The sequence below is a fragment of the Cyprinus carpio genome, chromosome B12 (genome assembly GCF_018340385.1).
Source record: "Cyprinus carpio isolate SPL01 chromosome B12, ASM1834038v1, whole genome shotgun sequence".
Taxonomy (NCBI): Eukaryota; Metazoa; Chordata; class Actinopteri; order Cypriniformes; family Cyprinidae; genus Cyprinus; species Cyprinus carpio.
The window spans coordinates 9,232,664-9,258,035 of record NC_056608.1 but is presented as its reverse complement, the minus strand read 5'-3'; the positions used below and the strand labels follow the sequence as shown (position 1 = coordinate 9,258,035).

Below are 25,372 nucleotides of genomic sequence, written 5' to 3'. Positions count from 1 at the left end.
TATGGTTATTTCTTTATTTATCTGTTCCCAGATCAGCAACCCATGTCTCACGTCAGTTCCTGTAACGTCAACAGGACTCCTGCGGTGAATGCTGCGTGTGCGCATGTGCATGTCGAGCGCTGTTTATGTTGGAGTGCGTATGTTTGAGTGTGCTGCACCACCTCAACATACTTCGCACTTTACGAAACGACCGTGCGGACACCGAGATGGCCGCAGCCGCCCCGAATCCAGAGGACGCCAGCCGAAACAGCGGCGGGCCGAGCACGGCGAGCGCTCTAGCTGGAGACGGAGAGTCTGAGGAGGCCGAGGAGTTTGCCTCCGCGACCCACTGCTCGGAACTCTCCCGGCGGCAGAACGAGCAGCGCAAGCTCGGGGTCTTCTGCGACGTGACGCTGGCGTTCAGCAGCGCCCCGGGAGCCGCCAACAGCTTCGAGTTTAGCGCCCACCGCTCTGTCTTGGCCGCGGCCACGGATTATTTCACGCCGCTGCTCGGGGGTCAGTTTTCGGAGTCGGTGACGCGGCGGGTGGAGATGAAGGAGTGGAGCAGCGAGGCAGGCCTCGACCAGGAGACGGTGGAGAGCGTCATCCAGTTCATGTACACGGGCGAGATACGAGTGAGCACCGCTAACGTGCATGAGGTTCTAGAGCTGGCGGATAGGTGAGAGAAAATCATGCAGGTCATAGACTGTGTGTCAAAACCCAGCGAACTGCCTACCTAGACAGCACTTTTGATGTCTGATCATACTCATTGGGCATCATACTTGCACTTTCAGAACCAGCATCGCTGGGCAAATTGTAGGCGTCGTTTGAGTCAGTAGAGCTTTGGCAGCACCTTGGGTGTCATATGCGTATTTTCTAAAGCAGCAGCAGTTTTAGACTTCAAAATTACATTCCGAATCTGTAGAATCATAGATGTGTCCACCATTTTTGGATATAATACACATTTCATTGGCGTGTTTTTCTCCATAGGGAAATTTCCCCTCTAAAGATGAAATGTCTCCCATTTCTGCTTGTCCTTATCTAAGTTAGTTCCAAACTCATATGCTTTTCTTTATTCTGCAAAACACAATCTAAAAATATTTCAGCTCTTGTTTTCAGCATGGTTAAAGTCACTGGGGTCCAAAAGTGCATAAAGATAGCATGATGATGATGAGAGCCAGTGGTTTAATCCAGTGATATTTTTTGTCCCTGATGTTGACACTCAAAAAAAAGGAAAAACGTGAGGTTTGATGTTATTGTGTTGCCATCTTACATTTTGCCCTGGTCAACATACAAAGTGGTCATATCATAGCTTCAGAAGACTTTGTTTAAGCCACTAAATGTGCATACACAGCTGGGCTATACATTAAGACTTTTTTTTATTTTATTTAGTGCTTCCCTTCAAAACTGTACAAAAAGCTACACACAATAACACAGGCACAACATTGCTGCACTAACATATTTCAAATTATTTTAGTTAAATTTGTAAAATAATTTTTGAAAGTAATTTAATCTGTTAAAGGGGTCATATGACGTTGCGAAAAAGAACATTTTTTTTTGTGTATTTGGTATAATGCAATGTGTTTGTGATTTAAGGTTCAAAAAACACTATTTTCCACATACTGTACATTATTGTTTCTCCTCTATGCCCCGCCTTTCTGAAACAAAACAAAGCTCATCATTCTGAAAAGCAAGGTGTACGCTGATTGCGAATTCCTCAAGCGTGTGACTGAAATACATATGGGGACATAATTACTTATTATAATGACTTATGCTGTCTTTTTATGCGTTGCATTGCATATCGCGCTGCATAAACTTAAAACCATGTCTGCATTTGTGATCGGAGAAATGACAACCAACAAGCTCTAACAGTTACTCTACACTGCTTAAAACTCGCGTTTGAATCATCAGTGGCAAATTATTTAAATATGAAAACGTACTTACAGACTGTGTGTCAGAAGCACCAGACTGTCCTTGCAAAGTTGGAACTGCCCCACATTATAGAAGCAGACATCGGCATTGTAGGCTACTCTCACAGGAAACAGTTCTCCTCCTCCGCAAAATGTGCTGCGCACATCTGAATATTTGTGTTGAACTGTTCTGGAACAGTGTTGTAAATAGGTTAACCACTGATTTCTAGTTGTGTCTTCTTTTGGAAGGCCAAACAAAGTAGTTTCACTTTCACAACGAAACACACAGCGTCTCCACGACATTTGCGTGAACATTTGGGTGGCGTTATGCAAATCTTCCCACATCGTGACGTAGACATGTGGGGGCGTGTTAGAACGAGGCATTTTAGGGGGGTGTGGTTGACTCTTAACTTTTATAAAGAATATCTCTTTTGATTTGAGACTTTAGTCTTTGCAACTTTACAGATCTTATTTATGCACCAAGAGCTTGTAACACTCCAAAGAGAAAGGAAAAATTGAAAACGCAAAATATAACCCCATTAAAAAAAAAAAGTATTCCCCAAATTTTCAACATTTTTGTTTTTTGGTGGTTTGCTCTTTTAATCAATATATATCACCCACTACCTATTCAGGTCCCTGATACAATGGACTGCTCTGGATATTTGTAATACCACTGCTGCAAATTTTATTCCTTGCCCGCTGAATTGCACTGTATACTTCTTTCTGCTTACAATGATTTTTTTCTTGACTACTGCTGCTGCTGCTTCTTTTAATCAGCTTAATTTAACTTGCTTTGCAGTAAAGTGATGTTTTGATGTATAGCCCTTGATTAGCCTATAACGCATACACCCAGTAAGCATATACATGCCTCTCCAAACTGCGTGATAAGGACTTTATCTGGAAAATATCTGTTGTCTATGAACCTCTCATCTTACTGAAAATGTTTTAGAGACATGTTGTAGATAAAAAAAAATGCTCTAAAATGTATATCAAATAGACATCTCCATGATTTTCTTGTTATTATTATCTGGGTTACTATTTTGCATAGTATGCTGCAATTGAGATTGCAAAGATTAAGGTTTTCAAAGTGAAAGACGGAGAGCCTCCCTTTTGACACAACGTACATCTTACCTTGACTGTCTGCATATGCTACTATAGAAATCCATTTAAAATGACTAAACCACTGACCCTTGCAAAGTTTTAAACAGGCTTTTTTTTGGCCAGCATTCATTATAAGAAACCCTTTGCAAGACATACATTTTGATGTATATATTAAAATGTTTTTATTTAAAAATATGATGTTATAGTGATCAGTGTGCCAGGAGCATGCGCGCGCACACACACACACACACACACACAGGATTTTTGTGCGTGAATGCGTCTAATCTTCTTTATCTTAGTTATAGTTGTCATTCTTAAATGTTATTATTTGGACAATCGGTTGCTTTATATTGGTTTGAATACACGCACAGAAATGAATTATGACGTTATTCTGAATCCATGTATCATTTGTAGGGGTGCTCTGATCAGGATTTTTGAGGCCTCTGTGCTTTCACACAAGAGCCCGCTACTGATCCGTGGCTGTTTACCACACAACATTTATCCATTATTTTGATTTCAAATCCAAACATTCTCACTGAAAATGCTTTTTCAGCATTAGTTATTTTTTTTTTACACAGTACATTAATACAATCTTTTAACAGACATGTTTAAACACAATAAATATAAGCAAAACGCTATTCAGCGTTTTTTACTTTTGCATTTACTTCTAGATTTATATATTACTTGCTCAAGCAAGTGGCAAAACATTTAAACTACTTTTCTTACGTTATCACAAACTTACCATTGACAGAAATAGTAAGCTCTACTACCTTTCCTTTTTTTATTTAAATCTTTATTACAAGCAATCCTGCCTTTCATAAAGAACTTTTTTCTACCTCCATGAGTGCCATCTTAATGTCTTGTTAATCTAAAAGTGCCCTTTCCCTTTAAACCTAGCCTAAAAACCATATGTGTTGACTGTAAAACAAAGTAGACTTTAATAATATGCGTTTATGGTGTAATTACTAGGGTTGGGTATCGATTGGGTTTTTTACGATACCGGTGCCATATCGATACTTCAAAAACAAAAAAAAAGAGCCACAAAAAACTATGGATTATTTACTACAAAACAGATTTCTTATAGACAGATTTACTGCAGTCACGCCATCTGCGCTTCAGACTAGCATGGTCACGCTATCTGCGCTTCAAGTTGCGGGTCTACTCAGTGGTGCGTGGTAGATTAAAGTGTGAGCGTGTTCAAGGCGCTACCGTCTTCTTTAAGTAGTTCCTCCTTCGGTTGTCTTATTTATTAATATTCACATTCACGACCTTCTATTTATGTTTTTAACAATTTGTTTTACTATAATTATGTTTTATTAGCGGTTGGCGAATCAAATTAGGGCCTGGTATAAGGTCTATTTAAACTGACCAGTGTAACCTTTTATATGTTTGGTTGACTGTACTTTATTTAAATAATAAACAGACTGCGATGTAAGTTTGAAATTAGAATGCACTTTAGATGTTCTGTGTCATTTATACCAAACACAAATGTTGCTGGTTGCTAGTGTTTGCAGCACTACTATTATTTATTTTTTTATATATTTTATTTTTGATATTTTTCAGTTTAATTGATTTTTATTTATAAAATTGTATTTATTTTTTTTAAATGTATATTTAAGTTTACATTTATGTTCCAACAAACTTGAAAAATTCTGCCTGATAAATTTTCTAAAACTTCAATTTAAATTATTTACATATTACCATATATTACAAATTTTATACTTCAAATACTTAATCATTTTTTTTGTTAACTTTGCATATTCTTTTTTTTTTTTCATTTTAATACCGTGCAGTGGACAAAATTAAGATTCGAGAGATGGCTCAAGTCAGTGTTCAATAAATGATGATGTTAAGTTTAGAAATGTTGTGCATCCATTTATTATTAATGTGACATTTTAGCATCCAAATTAAGGGGAAAACTTTAAGATATCGGCCCTAAAAATCGGCAGCACATATCGGCCATCGGCTAACCCTGACCTCTAAACATCGGCATCGGTTATAGAAAAACCCATATCGGTCGATCTCTAACTTGGGGACATGTAGAACAAGAGTCTGGTGGAGATTGCAGAAAAAATTCTTTATGAATTTTTTGTATGAATTTTCAAAATTTGAGTGTATAGTGAGAAAGATATCATTTGTCATGATTTTGGCATGCACTTATTAAAGAATGATACAGTAAAATTATGTGAAAATCACCACAGTGGTACGTGGGGAGATGTAGAACAAGAGTCTGGTGGAGTTTGCAGAAAAAAATTTGATTTTAAATTCTTTATGAATTTTCAAATGACTGTATAGTGAAAGACAGCATTTTTAATGAATTTGGCATACAATTATTAAAGAATGATACAGTAAAAGGATAAGAAAATCACCACAGTGGTACGTGGGGACATGTAGAACAAGAGTCTGGTTGAGTTTGCAGAGAACAATTTGATTTTAATTTATGAATTTTCAAATGTGACTATTGAGTGAAAAATATACTATTTTTTCATGATTTTGGCATGCAATTATTAAAGAATGATACAGTAAAGTGAAATTAAAATCACCACAGTGGTACGTGGGGACATGTAGAACGAGTCTAGTGGAGCCTCAGAAAACAATTAGATTTTCTTTTTTTTATTAATTTTTTATTTTTGTTTATTTTGTTCCTGATTTTGGCATGCAATTATTAAAGAATGAAACAGTGAAATGACATGAAAACAGTTTGGTTTTGTCCTTTTTAACAATTCCCCCCATCACTTTATTTTGATTTTCTCATAAACATAAGCAGGATACACCAAACGATAGCAGGTACAGATTGAATGATAACATGTGCACTTTTAAGACTTAAAACTCGAATGAATTCTGTCATTCTTAAAAAAAAAAAAACTTGGATCCAATTGATATAGAATAATGTTAACTGTAAGTAGAAAAGAAAACAGTTGTACAAAACATAATCCAAATTATGCATTAATTTAGCAGCATTCCACTTGAAAAAAGGAAAAAGTATACAGCTTTGAACCCCAAAACATAAAAATAAATAAATAATTATAGTAAAATAAACAGTGAAAACTTAAATAGAAGGCCATGAATATGAATACGAATATGAATAAATATGACAACCGAAGGAGGATTTACTAAAAAAAAGTGAAAGTGAAGTGACATACAGCCAAGTATGGTGACCCATACTCAGAATTAGTTTTTTTTCATTTAACCCATTCAAAGTGCACAAACACACACACCGTGGACACGAACCCACAACCTTAGGGTTAGGAGTCAAACTCTCTAACCACTAGGCCACGACTAATCTACCACGCACCGCTGAGTAGACGCGCAATGAACTTGAAGCACAGATAGTGTGACCGCGCTACTCTGAAGCGCAGATGACGTGATGACGTGATGCAGTGACGCGATGTGTGGTGATTTGAAGCCATTTGCGTATTTGGAGAGAGAAAAAAAGAGCGCGGTGATTCACTCACGCTGTTTGTGAAGTTACATCTCACACGTTTTCAAATTACTTTAGAAGTTATTTAATGAAGAATTATAGCATTATAATTATTTCACCTGTGCTGGACAGAGACTGAGACGGTGCTGCTGCATGCCAAACCTCTCACAGCAGCGTCATCTGCTTGAGATCATTTTATTTTGTGATTCTATCACTATAAGAACCTAAAACCATCAGTAGGAGCACCCATAATCAATATTTAAATCATAAAAAATAAAAAACAAATAATAAAAAAAAAAAAACAAATTTCTACAAATTAAAAACAGCTTTTTCCAAAAAAATAAAAAAAAAAAACGAGAATTCAGTTTAAATTTACATTTTTATTACAGGGGTAGAAAAATGAATAAACAGCATGAATATTCAATTTCTACACGTGGGCAGTAATTAAACACACCTTTCTGCTGATTGGTCAGCCAAAGATCAAACAGTGCCGTTATCAGTTCTTCTGCAGTATCATGCAGCAGAGTAATAGTCCTCCGCTGCTGCAGTTGTGCAGATTCTTAACGCATTCATTGCAACTACATTTCATCTTTTTTCCTCAAACCAACAGAGTAGTAAATAGCTTAACACAACTCATACCGAGTCTAGACAGGGCTTTCTTCTGTGTACAACCGGTGAACAACTGATATTAAATAGCCTATGGTTAGAGTTTAATAATGTAGTCTTGTGTTTTATTAAAATGTATTATAATTGGTATCTCAAAAGGATATGCACTTGTGCGCGGTGTGAGCACGTGCTTTCAGATGGGGACACTGCAATTTATTATGCAGCCGTAAGCAGTTTAAATTAATATTAAGTACTGATTGATGTTCACTTGGATTTTTTCCCCATTGGGAGGAAATATCTTAATACTCTGTCATTTATATTCATATGGTAAAATGTATATTTTTATTTGTGTAATGTTATGTTCAAAAATAACTACAAAATGTCATGCCTTTGAAAAATAAAGAGAACAACAGAATGCGCTGCTTTAGCATGTCTCGGTCTCCTTGAGCATCTTTCTGGCGCATGCCACAAACATGAACCACAGTGAATACGTGTCTTTTAAAAGGCTTCTTTTAGATTTGATGTTAAATGCATGATATAAGTCACTTTGGAATATATCACAGTAGGCCTATGTATCATGATTAAAAAAGCGACTTTACAGTCTGGAAATACGGTAGGTTATAGCAAATTATTTTGCAGACCCCCTATCACTTTAAGAACCGCTGGTCTACACAGAAGAAAGCCCTGTCTGGACTCTACCCTGGTACGAGTTGTGTCGAACTATTCATTATTAATTTGCTTGTTTGATGAAAAAAGATGAAATGTAGTTGCAATAAATGCGTTAAGAATCTGTACAACTGCAGCAGTGGAGGACTATTATTCTGTTGCGTGATACTGCAGAAGAACTGATGATGGGATTGTTTGATCTTCAGCTGACCAATCAGCAAAATGGGGCGTTTAATTCCTGCCCATGTGTAGAAATCGAATATTCGAGCTGTTTATTCATTTTTCTAACACTGAACGAACAACGAAAATTTAAGCTGAATTATCGCTTTCCATTTTTTTGGAAAAAAAAAACGAAAAAGGAGCCATTTCCTCATTTTTCTACTTTCAATATTAAATCAAAAAATGAATGAAAAAAACAGATTATTCTGTGTGTGATATCTGATTTTTCAAGTATGTTGCAAAAGAGAACTGCATTCAGGATCACTGTGATTCAGTCAGAGTTCTTTTCATGGCTTATTGTGGTTAATAACTTTTTAACATCAAGCACGTCCTGCACTTTTTCTCATTCAATGCAACACTCTTGTTTTTGCCCCCATTTTTCATTAACTTAACTGAAAGATCTAAGACTTACAATAAACAAAATTATAAATGCAACACTCTTGTTTTTGCCCCCATTTTTCATTAACTTAACTGAAAGATCTAAGACTTTTTCTATGTACACAAAAAGTCTATTTCTCTCAAATATTGTTCACAAATCTGTCTAAATCTGTGTTAGTGAGCACTTCTCCTTTCTCGAGATAATCCATCCACCTCACAGGTGTGGCATATCAATATGCTGATCAGACAGCATGATTATTACACAGGTGTGTCTTAGGCTGGCCACAACAAAAGGCCACTCTAAAATGTGCAGTTTTACTGTATTGGGGGGTCCGAAAACCAGCCAGTATCTGGTGTGACCACCATTTGCCTCACGAAATGTGCAACACATCACCTTCGCATAGAGTTGATCAGGTTGTTGATTGTGGTCTGTGGAATGTTGGTCCACTCCTCTTCAATGGCTGTGCAAAGTTGCTGGATATTGGCAGGAACTGGAACATGCTGTCGTATACGCCAATCCAGAGCATCCCAAACATGCTCAATGGGTGACATGTCGTGGATGAATGGCACAACAATGGGCTTTAGGATCTCTGGCATTGTGGCATTGTGCTGTGTGATAAAATTGCACATTTTAGAGTGGCCTTTTATTGTGGCCAGCCTAAGGCACACCTGTGCAATAATCATGCTGTCTAATCAGCATCTTGATATGCCACCCCTGTGAAATGGATGGATTATCTCAGCAAAGGAGAAGTGCTCACTAACACAGATTTAGACAGATTTGTGAACAATATTTGAGAGAAATAGGCCTTTTGTGTACATAGAAAAAGTCTTAGATCTTTGAGTTCAGCTCATGAAAAATGGGAGCAGAAGCAAAACTGTTGCGTTTATAATTTTGTTCAGTGTATAATTTCTTCATGTGACGTACACAATATAGCAAAATCTCTATTGATATAACAAGTGGCAAGTGTCTATGCCATACTGTCCTACTAGAACAAATATAACAAAAGAGAACCTACATCATATATCTTGCTTGTTCTGTTGTTCATGTTTGTAAGGCCTAAACAATGTAATTTCTTTTCCACTCACAGGTTCTTGCTCGTGCAGTTGAAGGATTTTTGTGGAGAATTTCTCAAGAGGAAGCTCAGCCTTGGCAACTGTGTGGCCGTCCATAGCCTTGCGCACATGTATACTTTGGACCAGCTGGCCTTACGTGCTGCTGACATGATTCGTCGCAATTTCCATAAAGTCATTCAGGATGAGGAATTTTACACGCTTCCATTCCATCTGGTCAGAGACTGGCTGTCAGACGCAGAGATTACTGTTGACTCTGAGGAGGTTTTGTTTGATGCAGTAGTCAAATGGGTTCAAAAGAACTCAGAAGAAAGGGTGAAGTATTTTGAGGAGCTTTTTCGTCTTCTCAGGCTGCCACAGATAAAGCCAACGTATCTTACAAGGGTTGTGAAGAATGAACCTTTGGTCGCGCAGAATGCAGCCTGCCTACAGCTTGTGTCAGAGGCTGTGGAGGGTCATGCGATCCGCTTTGAGAACCTCAAATCAGCAGATACAGAGTTCTGGGCATCATACATGGCCACATTCCAACCAAGATTTGGCCAGAACATGGATGTCATCATGGTGGTTGGAGGGGTCTCTGAAGGAGGTGACTACCTGAGTGAGTGCGTAGGGTACTTTGTATACGAAGACCGTTGGATCAATTTGCCACACATCCATAATCATCTGGATGGTCACGCTATTGCAGCCACTGATACCCATGTATACGTGGCTGGGTCCATGGAACCAGGATTTGCCAAGACAGTGGAGCGCTACAATCCAAATCGCAACACCTGGGAACAAGTGAGCAACCTCACCACACGCAAGCATTCCTTTGGCCTCACCTGCATCAAAAATATTCTGTATAGTATTGGTGGTCATGGCAACTTCAGCCCTGGATTTAAGGATGTGAGTGTCTATGAACCTGACCAAGACAAGTGGCACAACCTAGAATCTGCTCCTAAGATTTTGAGAGATGTCAAGGCCATTAGTGTCGAAGATCGATATGTTTATGTCACGGCGCGAACGCCCATAGATACTGACAGCGATGATGGGTTGAAGACGGTGACTACTCGCTACGACACTGACAGTCGCCAGTGGCAAGAAGTTGATTCCTTACCACTTATTGACAACTACTGCTTGTTCCAAATGGCTGTAGCGTCGACTAACTTCTACCACACCGCTTCTTGCTGTCCCAAGAGTTACACCAACGTACGTGATGATGTAGCTCGTCAGAAGATCAGCGCAAGGATATCTGATGATATTCTTGAGAGCCTTCCCCCAGAAGTTACTAGTATTGAGGGTGCTGCCATCTGCTATCTTGGTGATGATGTGTTTGTGATTGGTGGCTGGAAGAACAGTGATGATGTGGATAAGCAGTATCGCAAGGAGGCGTACCGTTATTGTGCTGAGCGCAAACGCTGGATGCTTCTGCCACCCATGCCTCAGCCACGCTGTCGTGCCACAGCATGTCACGTTCGCATTCCCTACCGCTTTCTATATGGCTGTCAGCGTTACCCAATGCCTCAAAATTTGGCACGCCAGAGGGACCGTATGCAGCAAATGCAACAGTTACATCGTCGCACGTTAACTCTACGCAGGCAGTTACAGTCACAGATTGAATGCTGAGAGCCCATGTTGCTCAATAGAAAAAAACTGCTGCAAAAATCATGATAATATAGTGTCTTGAGCATTCCCATGATCCCATTCTTATTCAAATGTGTATTATTTGTTTACTTGTGAAATTTCAGCACTGGGAGAGTGAATGAAATGGCTGAAGCTAGTAAAGAGAGTATTTTCAATGTGACTTTGTATAATGGAATCATATAAATATGTAAAAAAGATACGTTTGTAAATATCTGTACACATGAAACATTGTTTCATGGCCTTGCATGAATTTGCCTTATTTCCGCTGTCAGCAGTTTGCAGAATGCTGCAGATTGTTTATCTTGAATCATGGTGATGGTTGTCCTTACATTTGAGGGTTTTTAGGTTGTTTGTTTTCACAGGGAGTGACACCATTTTTCCCAGCTGTAATGAATCGGCCGTTCAAAGCTGCTCACACATTTTGAACAAACCATTAATAACTACAAAAAGAACCACTGCATCTTTATTCCCTTCACAATTACTTGTTTCTGGTCTTAATTGTGATTATTTTATTTGTCTTGCACTTGTTTGTCAATGCAATTCTTTCACAGTTTTTGTTTATATGTGCAAAAATGCATTTTTCACAACTACAAGCACTTAATTTCAGCATTAGCCCTTGTCTTAATCTTTATTCTTATTGTTTAAATTGATTATATTTGTTGTTTTTCAACTTGAAAGCACAGGGAATAAAGACAGTTATGGCATCAGAAGGCTACACTTAATATAATTGCAAAACCATAGATGTTCAGAATATAGTCAAGGATTCATTACCTCAGTGTCAAGGGCAGGATTTTGTTACTTAAAAACAATGTCATTGATTTTGCGGTCTATGCCAGTTTGAGATCTCTCAGCTTCCTTGATTGAATTATTTTCACTTATGTTTTTAGCAGCTTCATCAGCTTGTGCTCTGTCATGTAATTCCTGTCAATAATTATGTTAACATTTCCCGTCAGTCAAATGTAGTTGTCCATTCCAGTTTTAATAAGGTACATGCATCCTTGTCTTTGTTACATATATAATGCTATTTATAATAATTTTTTATTGGAAATAGAAAAAACTATCTTTCATCTATATTCTCTCTTTGTATCTCCTCAAAGTCTTTTTTCCTGTCTTTAACAATGATGTCTTTCATTACAAGAAATCTCAGTGCATTTAACTTGGGTGAAAATTTGTCAAGCGATCATTGGCACCATCTAGCCCAAAACATTTTGCAATGTTCGCCTGAAGAACATTTAACTGTTACTACAGTCCATACCAAAGTCTTAAAGTATGCCATCTTAGATGAACTAATGTTACGCTTCGATGTTAAAATCTCTACTAAATGCAAGATAGAAATGGCTTTGACAATGTATCTGTAGCTCTCGTCTTGACTTGTGCAGAATTCCATACTCATTTCATACGGGGAAAAACCCTGTGAGACATACATTTAACACACTATTAAGCCTTTTTCAAACATGTTACTGCATATTGGAGACAGAATCTTAGATATTGTATATACTCAGTGGGAAATGTAGGTTTTGTGTCCCTCATGTTGAGATGTGGTTTAATAGTGTTTAAGATCTATATCAGTTTCTTTCCTTCTTGCACAGAGGAAATGAGTGTATGTATGTACATATGTGTGTGTCGATGGCGAAAGTGTCTGACAATAAGAATAGCAAGGCTGGGATGTTACCTTGACCTGCTCTCATTGTTGTAAAGTCTTTTAAGGGTGAATATAGTTCTTTGCATGTGTTATAAAGTATGCACATGTTGTGGATCTCAATGATTTGCAATAAATATTTATTAAAAATCTGATATTGTCCAAGAGTTGGTGTTCTGCCTAGTTGATACCCTTCCTGGAGGGCCATTACTATTATGTTTACTAAACTTTATGCTTCCTAAAATTTGATGCAGTATAACATTGTACTACAGTGTTAATTTGAGATCGATCAAGGCATTTTCACATAGAATGTGAATATTCCCCAATTGTTGTACTTGACAATGTGTGCAAATTGACATGAGATCTCACTGTTTATGGTATAATCAACAAGCATCTATAGGAAATAATATGGTCAAATCAAAATAAAACAATTATTGTGCAAAACCTTTTGCCATTTCAATTGTACAGAGTTTTGGTGACTGGTGGCCACATATGCACATAAAGTCCAATAGAAATCAGTGCAAAGATAAGGCAGAAATCGTAGCATAAATTAAACACAGCTACATCCATCAAGTTGTAAAATATGCTAATTTCAATTATAATATGCTAATTTCATCTGCATTCACCCTAAAAATACTTACAGCCATCACTCACAGATCATCTATCACAAAAGAGCATTACAAAAGGGTGAATGAACAAAAAAGATTACCCTTACCAAAAAAGAAAAATTATACTTCATTCTAAACAGTTCAAGAATATTTATTCATTATACCCCATGTAGCAAGTGTTCTAAAGTTAATGTATTTGTAGACAACTTAAACTGTATTATTTTAATACTTATTGGGACTAAATTGTCTGCTTAATAACAGTAGTACATTTTAAGTTTTCATTTGTACTGCAACTATACTGTGATCTAAACTACAGAAAAACTTCTTAGTTTTCAAATTAGCTTTACATCATACTTTTAGTTCACTATTTATATTCTATTTTTGCACTTAATACAGGTGTACCCAACACTGGTCCTGGAGAGCAAAACTCTGCAGGACTGTGGCTCTCCAGGACTGATGTTGGCCAGCCCTGACTTGCTAGTATAATTAGCATATTAGAATGAAGCGGGGTTCCTCAAATCCGGTCCTGGAGGGCCGCTGCCCTGCAGAGCTTAGCTCAAACCCTGATAAAACTCACCCAACTTTGGTTTTCTAATGATCCTGAAGACCCTGATTAGCTTGTTCTGCAGGGCCTTAGCCATCCAGGACAAGATTTGAGGAACCCTGTTCTTAAGGATCATGTGACTGGCATAATGGCTGCTGGAAATTTACATTTATTACATAACATAGTAATACTTTTTATAGTAAGACTTTTTTTTTTTTTTAATTCCAAACCTTAGAATAATAATACTTAATTCTATTAAATTATTGTGTTTTCTTAAGTACATCTTGATCAAATTATTAATTATAAGTATTTTCTCTTATTTTCAGTCTAAAAGAAGTAAACTAATAACACACTTGAATACATTTCTTGTTTGTAAGGGCAGTCATCATTTTCAAAATAAAATGTTTGCAAATACTTTAATTTTGGACATTTTATTCAATGGCACAAATGCATTTTTGAGATCCAACATTTTTAAGAGTATAAAAATACGTGACCATCAAATGTACAAACTTTTAATACTGGGAAGCATGTTGGTCCGGTTTTCAGCCTCAGGATTACGAGTCTGTTGCTTTGTTCTCTGTTTGAATGCATGTACATTCACATGCTTTTGTGAACACGTTTCACAGTTCTTCATGGCGTGTTTTCTCTACATCTTCATCCACTTTTAGTTTTAGCTCATCCTGAGTGATCAGACCATCAGCGTTCCTATCCTGGTTCTTGAACATATCCCTGATGACACTATCCGGATCCTGAGCTGGTTTAAGACGTCCTTTACCTTCCAAAACCTGCTGTTTGATGAACTGTGAAAACTGTGGAGACAAGGTTACAGTACCCTAGTGAAAAATAATGTATTTGAAAAACATTTATCTCATGCTAAGTCTCCTACAAATACATTTGCATATTTATGTACTTAATGAAAATACCCTGCAATTGTACTTTTGGTATACTTAAAGTCTGCTTAATTGGAACAACTCATTTTGTGCTTTAATTGTGCGGAAGTACTACTTGAGTCCAACTAAAGATATACTGAAGTATATTTGATTGTGCTAAAGTGGATCTATTGCAAGTACACTTCAGGTAAACTTTAAATATCTTGCATTTAAAGACTGATATTATTTAATGATCATACAATCCTCATCAATAGTAACACATTTTAGGTTTAATATTAAGAAATGTACATTGTGCACAAGTAGGACTCCAAAAAAAGGTTAACTATAATTTTTATATCAGTTAGTCCCGGGCAATATGTCAGTAAATATTTTAATAGATTCAAACTATACTTTGTATTAAATAAATACATTTTAAATATATTACTTTTTTACTAGGGTATGAAAGTGAGGATTAAAACTAAATCATTGCTTTCTTACCCAAGTGATTGTGGCACTTACTTAAATGAGTATTTAATTTCAAAGACCATGTGCCCTGAATAAAAAAAACTGACAAGAGGTAAATACTTCAGCAAAAGTAAAGAAAATGCTAATACAAAAGTGCCAAACATAAGTCTAACATCTAACAATGTAATGGAACGTACAGTAACTAGTCAAAAGTCAGTGAGTTTAGTTGAGTAACGCACTTAACCATTGCCTATTCCAGTGTGGTCTCACACAGACTATTGGCATTAAGTCTGGTCCACTTTGCAGCTTATTTTGGCCAAGAACCACCCATTTAGAAAAATGTAAAGTAACCAGCCTCTGTTCATTCAGTTATATGTGCCATTTATGGAAAGACACTCTGATATAGTTGTTACTTTATTTTCATCTCTTGGAATCTCTAGTCTGTATGTGCTCCAAAACTTACGGTTTTACCATAAAACTAGAATTGTGCCTGTACTTGTTTAATATTTTCATTGTTTAGTGTCTGAATAATTCTCTCAGATATCTTCACAATAACACATATTTCAATATTGTTTGCAATATCGTTTTTCAGCAGATCAGGGGTCTGAAAAGCTTGCTCAAAGGCTGAAAGCATCCAGAGCTAAAAAACTGACCTCCTCTAAAGGGACCTGTTGGTCCTGGTTGCTGTCTAGTGCCTCAAACAGCTGAACTGGACTCTCTTCGAGCCAAATGAAGAGGTAGCCTTCAGGAACCCCTTTCTGCAGGGACACCAACTCCAGTTCGAACCTTAGTACTGCACTCCCTGGGACAATACCAGCTAGGAAAACAAGAGAACATAAGACAAGATGCAAATTTATCAGAAATTGACAAGAATTCATTTACCCTGTATTGCAGTGTACCCTATTTTGTTGCTGTTTGAAAACTGCAGGCGATCCGAGATGAAATGGAGTCACACACCCACACAGAATGAATTTGAATTTGGCTCGCTGACTTTTTTTTTTTAACAATGTTTCAGTGTCACTGTACATGAGCTAATGACTGTAAAGAGATGGACTTGTTCATCTTATACCAACCTACAGGCAGAAACTTAAATCTGCTAAACCTGTAGTAAAGACTGTAAAGAGATGGACCAACGAAACAGAGCAGGATTTACAAGCCTGTTTTGACCTCACTGATTGGAGTGTTTTTGAAGCTGCTACCACCAATCTGGACGAACTCACAGAGACCGTAACATCATATATTAGTTTTTGTGAGGATATATGCATTCCTACCAGGACTTATTTAACATTCAACAATGATAAGCCATGGTTTACAGCAAAACTCAGACATCTTCGTCAGGCCAAAGAGGATGCCTACAGAAATGGGGACAGAGTCTTGTACAATCAGGCCAGGAACACACTGAACAAAGAGATTAGAGCGGCTAAAAAGACCTACGCTAAAAAGTTGGAAGACCAGTTTACTTCCAACGACTCAACTTCAGTGTGGAGTGGACTGAGAGCCATCACTAATTACAAGACACCATCCTCCTGCACTGAGGCTAATCAACGACTTGTTAACGACCTGAATGAGTTTTATTGTAGATTTGAAACCCCCAACACCCATTCTGACCATCTCTCTACACAACCGTTAACACCTCCTGCAATCCCCCTCTCCACACCTCCTGCTCTTCAAATCTGTGAAGATGATGTGCGCCAGGTCTTCAGGAAGAACAAAAGAAGAAAAGCACCAGGCCCAGATGGCGTTACACCAGCCTGTTTGAAAACCTGTGCTGACCAGCTGGCCCCCATCTTTTCACAGATCTTCAACAGATCTCTGGAGTTGTGTGAAGTGCCTTCCTGCTTCAAAACGCTCCACCATCATCCCCATTCCAAAGAAACCCAAGATTACAGGACTTAACGACTACAGACCTGTGGCTCTAACATCCTGTCGTCATGAAGTCGTTTGAAAAACTGGTTCTGGCTTATCTGAAGGACATCACTGGACCCTTACTGGACCCCCTGCAGTTTGCTTACCGAGCAAACAGGTCTGTGGATGATGCAATCAACATGGGATTGCACTTCATCCTGCAACATCTGGACAAAACAGGGACTTATGTGAGGATCCTGTTTGTGGACTTCAGTTCGGCTTTCAACACCATCATCCCAACAGTCCTTCAGACCAAACTGACCCAGCTCTCTGTTCCTAGTTCTATCTGTCAGTGGATCACCAGCTTTCTGACAGATAGGCAGCAGCTAGTGAGACTGGGGAAATTCATGTCCAACAGCTGCTCCACCAACACTGGTGCCCCTCAGGGATGTGTTCTCTCCCCCCTGCTCTTCTCGCTGTACACCAACGACTGCACCTCAAAAGACCCCTTTGTCAAGCTCCTGAAGTTTGCAGACGACACCACACTCATCGGTCTCATCCAGGACGGTGACGAGTCTGCTTACAGACAAGAGGTTGAGCAGCTGGCTGTCTGGTGCAGTCTTAACAACCTGGAGCTGAACACGCTCAAAACAGTGGAGATGATCGTGGACTTCAGAAGAAACCCCCCTGCACTCCCCCCACTCACCATCATGAACAGCACTGTGGCTGCAGTGGAGTCATTCAGATTCCTGGGAACCACCATCTCTCAGGACCTGAAGTGGGACAATCACATTGACTCCATTGTTAAAAAGGCCCAACAAAGGCTGTACTTCCTTCGCCAGCTGAGGAAGTTTAACCTGCCACAGGAGCTGCTGAAACAGTTCTACTCAGCCGTCATTGAGTCTGTCCTGTGCACTTCAATAACTGTGTGGTTTGGTTCAGCTACAAAATCAGACATCAGAAGACTACAGAGAACGGTTCGGACTGCTGAAAGGATTATTGGTACTCCCCCTGCCCACCCTTCAAGAACTGTATACATCCAGAGTGAGGAAAAGGGCTCAGAAAATCACTCTGGATCCCTCACACCCAAGTTACCCCATCTTTGAACTCTTGCCATCTGGCCGGCGCTTCAGAGCCGCAAATACCAGGACAGTCAGGCACAAGAACAGTTTCTTCCCCCAGGCAATCTACCTCATGAACAGTTAAATGTTCCCCACTTATACAATAAAAATGTGCAATATCCTTATATTTATTTGTTACCCCTTCATCCTAGTACATCCCTGCATCTTACTCAATCCAATTCCATTATCATAGCACAATTGTTTATACACTTATTTATCTGCAAAGGGTTTTTATTTGTTTTTTTTTGACTGTGTGTTGTTGTCTTTTGTGTACTGGAAGCTTATGTCACTAAAACAAATTCCTTGTATGCGCAAGCTGTGGACATGACATTGTTTGTCATTTTGAAACACACCAAAAAAAACAAACCAACATAATCTCCATGTCCAAGGTGTGGCGGCACTATGACCGTCCGTCAGTATGACACACACACACATGAAATAACACATACCTCCTTTCTCTCCATGTCCAAGGTGTGGCGGCACTATGACCGTCCGTCTCTCTCCTACACACATATTCCTAAGAGCCTCGTCTAGGCCATCAATTATTTTACCCCCTCCAAGCACCACATCCTGTGGGGTCTCATAGTCCCTCCTACAATGATCAGAGATCAACAACTTTAAGCCATAATCGCAAAACTTCACTTAAATTTAAATACATTAATAACTGACCAAATACTGAAGCTATTATAAAGAGATTAGACAGACTGGGGAAACTCACGATGTAAAAAGCAGCGTGCCGTCCAGCAGTGAGCAGTTATAGTGGTACTCAATGAAGTCATTCACCTCGCTGGTTTCATTACACACCTCAGGTTTATGTGTGGTCTCCACATGCACAGGATCTTTGACGTTGTGGAAGTCTATCACATGGATGTCAAAGACCAACACAGCTGAACCTGGAATGTCCTTACCTGGCCAAAACAGAGCTGCACTTACTGTATATTCACATTTTGAATGTAAATGGCAAGTAACAGCACCTGTCTATCACTCTGTAACTTTTGTCTAGTCACCCACTGAAGTTAATCTAAATATTTAGATTAGCCAGTTTGAAAATGCAGTTTTGTTCAGTGCATATGCTCCCTTATCTGCACTCACTGTGACAGATTCCCTCATCATAAATTTCTTTATTTATAGATAATTTATTCCCAGTTTAAATAACCATTGTTTTTAATGCTACTAATATAACCGATGTGAAAATTTAATTTTCTAATGCTAAAAAGCAATAAACTAATTCCTAAACATGTCTTGTCCCGTGAAGCCACTAGCCAGAATATATGCAATTTTTCCAAATGTTTTTATGCATTTTATTAATCAAAATTAATAATCAGTATTACAATATCAAGAGCAATAATTATTGTTTTATATATATATATATATATATATATATATATATATATCAGCACACTTTTCATTCAACTTTCAAACACAAAACACCATTCAAAAAACATTCATTTAAAATAAAACAGTCTGTGGAAATAAACACAGCACACTTTTCATTCAACTTTCATTGATGAACTAGCATTTAAAATGCATTAAGATAATCTAACCTGCCCCCTGCTGGCCGTATGCAAGATGAGGCGGCAAGATGATTCTTCTCCTCTCTCCTGTACACACACCCTGCAAGCCTTTATCTATCCCAGAGATCATGTAGCCCATTCCAATGTATGTGTTGTATGTCTGGTTGTGCTGATAGCTGTGACATTAGAGGTAATACAATACATTACAATCCCAGTAACATCTACAGCAACCCAAAACAACCAAAAAAAGAAAAAGAGTAAAACCTGGAGTCAAATGTGATGCCATTGAGCAAGGACGCATTGTAGTTGTAGCGAATGTAATCGCCTGCAACAGACTTGCGTGTACATGGTTCAGGCGCTTCCACGACCTCCACAACAATGTCATCTTTAGGGTTGTGGAGGTCTTCCAGGAGAATGTGATACACTAATGATGCATGAGGAGGGATTTCTGTGCCTGAGGAAAAGAAACACACAACAAAGATGAAATAAAGGGAAGCAAGGAATGAAAAGCCAGAAAGAGAATTTAAGAGATCTTATAACTAACTATAATTTTTAAAGTGCTCCAACATGTTGTAGATACCTGTACTATAATATACCAGTCCTGGGATTTTGGAAATCAGTGAATTTACATAAAGTTGTAGTTCTACAGCGACGTTCAGAAACTTTTATGATTTTTGAGAAAAAAGCTCAACGTCCAACAGTGCTACAGTACTCCTCTAGATTTGTTGTCTAAAAATATCTAAGACTAATCCAGATATTATCTTTTGTACTAGATACACTCCAAAGACAACTAATATTAAAGATATTTTATTACAGTATTGGTACATTCTTAAAGATGATCCAAAACTTAATGGGTTATTTAATAAGGAACCATTAATTGCTTATAAAAGGGCCAGTAATATAAGGAATAAAGTTATAAAAATGTATTCTACAAAATACCATTTCAGGTCAGGTTTCATTGGGTTATTTTAAATGTGGCAATTGTGTTAACTGTGAATTTACAAAAAGTTTTTTTAGTCATCCTTTTTTTTTTATCCTAAAGTCTATTTTTATTAAGTGTTACAACATGTAAAACACAAATAATCTGATTTATAATTTAATTTATAAATGTATAATGTATTAAATTTATAATATATTAATTTATAATATAATTTATAATTCAATGTCCATGTAACAAAATTTATGTTGGTAAAACATCCTGTTCATTATAAGAAAGAAGCGTGATAAAGAGAAATGATCTAAATAGGTGTCCATGTAAAGCTGCGATTTTTCTGTGAAATCTGTCGACTCAAATCTGCAGAGTGGCAACTAGCGTTGACTTGTCCAGACTGTAAATTGAGGCAAAAAAAAAGAGGGTGGGAAAGCACCCATGCTGTGCTGGGCAGCATTTCATCAGAATCTTTCCAATGAATTAGTAAGCTTATGAAAGACCAGAGCAAAAATAAAATGGTATGAACGCAACTTTTTGTTCCTTTCTCAGGGTTCCCTTCCCCAAGGATAGGCAACTTTGGTCCTGGAATGCCAATGTCGGTTCGATGGTTCGATGAGGCGGGGCACTGTTTTATATCATGTGAGCGGCTGAAGCACCTTGGCTGGGAAATTTTGTGCTTTGTATACTTTGTGCAAAGTTACAATCCATTGGGGATCCTGATGGGTCCCACACAGATCGAGCAAACCTTAATGATATCTTCAATCCATTCTTCATCAGAATGCTCAAATAGATCAGTGAAGTTAATCCACTTTTGGCAAAGCATTTGTAATGAAGGAGAAAGATTTTGAAGAAATGTCACTCAGCGTTGCTTATATAGGGCACTTTCCCATCCTCTTTTCACTTGCTTGAGTGTAACTGGCCATTCGATACAATGGTGTAAAGCAAATAAGGCTTCAGTATTTGACGAAAAAGCTGTTTCCCCAAAGCGTCAGCGCATGCTTTACACAACGTTGAGAGATCCTCTCGATAGGGAACCTAGAATTACATGATGTTTTATTAACAAAGTTCAGGGGGAGTAGATTCAGGTAATCGACTAATTCAGCAAAGGTGGACCATGTTCAGATAAACTGAATTAGCATGATAGAAAATAGCCTATAGTATACAGCCAACTAATGGTGTTTTTCCACTGCATGGTACAATTCAGTACGTTACAGCACAGCTCGGCTCGGCATGGTTTGCGTTTCCACTGATGTTTAGTATCGCTTTCGAGTGGGCGGGATTATACACGTCATTATAGTTGCACCGCCTCTACTGCCACGACTCCTAAAATTTTTTTTTCATTCAGCGTTGCCCCGTCAAGCTCTCGCTGGATCAACGAGAGGAATGCCTGTATTTCCTCAACAGACAACGAAACTTTTTGGTGATTAATAAAAAGGTGCGCTCATTCAAAACAGCTGCGTTCGATCCTTCGCTGGCTGTGCTGATTTAAATCTAGCAGTTCTTATGTGTGTTTGTGTTGCAAGTTCAGTGAGGCAGGTAGTGACGATTCTCTCCAGCCAATCCGTGATCAGCAGAGTTTACATGTCACGCTTTGGTAACGGTACGGTTCACTAGAAACCACAACCTAGGTGGTATTAAAAAAATACCAGGTACTGTACCCAGTGGAAAACCCCCCAAAAGTGAACTGTACCAAGCCGTACCATGCAGTGGAATAGCGCCATAACTCTCCTTCACCCCCAGCTCCTCACTCTTAACAATTCTTTTCTCAGGTTGGGGATATGGGGAGTTCTCTGGGTTTGGGCTATATTCTGAGCTTGGAGCCCTCCCCTCAAGCAGTACGCCAAATATACAGTGGCCAGACTTGCCACTTATCAAAGTACCGCAAGAGCTATAGAGAGCAGAGCAGACAGCTCCATGCTTTCAAATCGCTCTCGCAGTACTTTGATGTCATACAGCGATTGATTGGTGTAGCACAAACCACCACCATCTGGTTATTTTTGGCAATTTATAAATCCTGTGCAGAATGTGTCCCTGGAAACTTGTGGCATGTCTGGTCACCTTAGCCAACTATGCTTATTATTTCCTCAATCTGATTATATGTTAGATTAAACTCGTGAAATTGACACGTGAGAAAAGTCAGACAGAATACTAAAAAGTGCAACCATGTCCAAAATTTGAACTAGATGTTCTTTATATATAAATGCAGATAGTTTGCTTGCTTACCATATCCTTTTTCTCCAAATGCCAGAAATGGGGGAATAATGAAGTGTCGTATTTCTCCCACACACATGCCGAGCAACCCTTCATCCAAGCCTTTTATGAGCCAACCTTCCCCAACCACTGAATCCTGCGTCTGGGAACGCTTGTAGCTGCATTATGTTCATATAAGATTAATCAACACACTTCTGGACACATCTGATATTTGACATGTGTCCACTCAGATACATGATTAGGTTTTTTTTTTGTCTCTTATGCCACTTTAATGTGCAAAGAAATGTATTACAAAGGCATATGTATGACAATTTGCATGAAAAGTGTCAACACTGTAGATCCATGTCAATATCAAAAGATTGCTCAAACAAGAGCATGAGTTTGGTGAAAGGAGTGTTCAGGAAACCTGTTTAATTATAAATTGTTATTATTTTTTGCAGTTCCATCACTACTAGGATAGAAAGTAGCACTAACCTGGAGTCAAACACAGTGCCATCCAGCAATGTCCCATTAAAGTGAAACCGCACAAAGTCAGTCCTCATGACTGAGCGCTTGCATTCTTTAGGTGTACTGATGACTTTGGTCTGAACCTGGTCTGCCCTGTTAAAAATGTCCAGTAGAACCAGATCAAACACTAATGTTGTGTCTGGCGGCACTTTATCACCTGAAACAGCACAGAAGAAAGACACTTTCTATAATATCTAATACAATGACACCCTGACATTTTTAAGCATGACCTTTGTGTTCAAATGAATCAGTATGCACAATTAATTTGATGTATGTAAAAGATGTGTTTGGGGTATATTACCTGCTCCTTGGCTACCGTAGGCCAAGTGGGGGGGCACAGTGATCCTCCTATGCTCATTCACACACATACCCAGAATGCCTTTGTCCACACCAGCAATCTGCCACTTTTGGCCCACCTGTCCAAAGAATGCAGCCCCCCTATCATAGCTGTATTTAAAACAAACAAATCAACTTGCATTATATTGACTGTGAAAGGGAAAGATTTCCAACACACACACATAGCTCTGTAAGTCATAAAAGTGCATTTTACATAAGTCAAGTCCATTTTATTTCTATAGCTCTTTTGCCAATGTAGCTTGTCTATCATGTATTCATTTTCTTTGAACTCCTCATTGAATAGTTGTATTCACACTTCAAACACTGAAAAAAAGCAAGAGGCACAGAAACCAAGTGAGCTCCCAATCAAGACAGCATTTGGCCACGTATGATACATTATATGATGTCCAGAAATGCTTTCCATGCAGGTAGCTGACCAGTGTCTGAAACACAGCCATATTATAATATGCAATACAATATTGTTAAACAGACTTGAGTAATCAGTCTTAAACAAACCTCCCTTACAAAAACGAACCAATGTTTTACTACAAAAACAAACAAACAAACAAAAATTATGGTTACTATAGGGTGTTGCTACACTAACCATAGTTTAACAATGGTATAGTAAAACTGTGGTTATACAAATGGTAATAAACACACCAAAAAAAAAAAAAAAAAAACCAAAAAAAAAAAAAAAAAAAAAAAGAACCCTGCTTAGCTACTAGGTAAAGTTTTACTATGATAAAAATATTGATAATTTTCTTAAGGGCTATTTGCATGGAACTGCAAAAGATACTTAAAAGAATATCATGGCGGTAGCCTGATTTTAGAGTATCACAAAAAAAAAAAAAAAAAAATAGCATATTCTAATGGTGCACGTCCAGAAAATCACGGCGCTTCATTGGACATGTACAAAACGCATTGGTATAGCTTGATGCAAAGAATTTAAAAGTGCAAGATGCAAAGAATGAACATCACTCAGTTAACACTTGGCTGAATTACCTCACCTAGAGTCAAACAGTTTTCCGTCAGTAAAAGTGCCGTTATAGTGATACCGCACGAAATCTCCTGATTTCACTTCTCTGAAGCAGCTCTTAGGAATGAAGTATCGATCAACTGCAATATCATCGATAGGCCCGGGGTTACATTCCACGGAGAACCACGTCGCCAGCAATAAACTCAAAACAACCTTCCGTACCATTTTAAGGAAAATGTAGACTGAGAGTGAGGATTGTGCAGACAGTTGTGGGCTCCTGTAGGAGGAGTCCGGATGTGTAAACGTGGAAGATCTGCTGGGATGTTGCTTCGGGCGCCTTTTCCGTTTTCGGGACAAATGGTTCTGAATCATTTTATACGAGTAATCAATTGCAAACCCATTGTCTACTGTAATTATTTTTTATGTTATTGATTAAAATGTTGAGTAAATGATGCACAAGTGGAAAAAAATATTTAATGAGAATATATTTCGCGGAAATGACCGGTGGTCTTATAAATCAGGAACATGAGCCACTATGTTTAATTTAATATTTTAGCCTATGTAATATTGCTTGATGTTGGATTCATTGAATAAATATTCTCATTCTGTCAAATAATGTATAACAGCTAACATTTTAATGATTATATCTTGATAAATGAAAACTGCGGTTATACAAATTGTAATCAATAGGCTACGGCAAAAAATAAAAAATAAAACATGGTCCTGCTATACTTTTACTACAATAAAACCATGGTTATTTTTCGTAAGGGTAGAGAGTTCACAATCTGATCTGTTTTGTATAAAATTGGCGAAACTGAACAAAAACAGACAA

The 25,372-nt window shown here is 38.0% G+C and overlaps 2 protein-coding genes across 2 annotated transcripts; one reads left to right on the top strand and one right to left on the bottom strand.

The window, feature by feature from the left end:
- Positions 1 to 52: 52 nt before the first annotated feature.
- On the top strand, positions 53 to 12,765 carry LOC109104058 (kelch-like protein 11). Its single transcript, XM_019117425.2, has 2 exons — positions 53 to 658; positions 9,369 to 12,765. Exons 1-2 carry the CDS (start codon positions 126 to 128, stop codon positions 10,954 to 10,956), a joined length of 2,121 nt encoding a protein of 706 aa, XP_018972970.2. The 5' UTR covers positions 53 to 125; the 3' UTR covers positions 10,957 to 12,765.
- A 1,415-nt stretch (positions 12,766 to 14,180) lies between these two features.
- LOC109104059 (peptidyl-prolyl cis-trans isomerase FKBP10-like) lies at positions 14,181 to 24,927 on the bottom strand. The gene is made up of 10 exons (XM_042735235.1): positions 24,572 to 24,927; positions 23,530 to 23,675; positions 23,196 to 23,385; positions 22,734 to 22,879; positions 19,844 to 20,033; positions 19,610 to 19,755; positions 18,784 to 18,973; positions 18,515 to 18,657; positions 15,753 to 15,916; positions 14,181 to 14,574 (listed from the first exon to the last, which is right to left on the bottom strand). The coding sequence occupies exons 1-10, from the start codon at positions 24,910 to 24,912 to the stop codon at positions 14,386 to 14,388; spliced, it is 1,845 nt and encodes a 614-aa protein (XP_042591169.1). The 5' UTR covers positions 24,913 to 24,927; the 3' UTR covers positions 14,181 to 14,385.
- Positions 24,928 to 25,372: the final 445 nt, after the last annotated feature.

Excerpts from the sequence above, each read along its gene's own strand:
- LOC109104058 (XM_019117425.2), top strand. The coding sequence starts at position 126 with ATGTTGGAGTGCGTATGTTTGAGTGTGCTGCACCACCTCAACATACTT. Across the intron at positions 659-9,368 it reads GTTCTAGAGCTGGCGGATAG|GTTCTTGCTCGTGCAGTTGA; the intron begins GTGAGAGAAAAT and ends TTCCACTCACAG.
- LOC109104059 (XM_042735235.1), bottom strand. The coding sequence starts at position 24,912 with ATGATTCAGAACCATTTGTCCCGAAAACGGAAAAGGCGCCCGAAGCAA. Across the intron at positions 20,034-22,733 it reads ATTTGGAGAAAAAGGATATG|GCACAGAAATCCCTCCTCAT; the intron begins GTAAGCAAGCAA and ends TCTTTTCCTCAG. Across the intron at positions 18,658-18,783 it reads GGCACGCTGCTTTTTACATC|GAGGGACTATGAGACCCCAC; the intron begins GTGAGTTTCCCC and ends TGATCATTGTAG.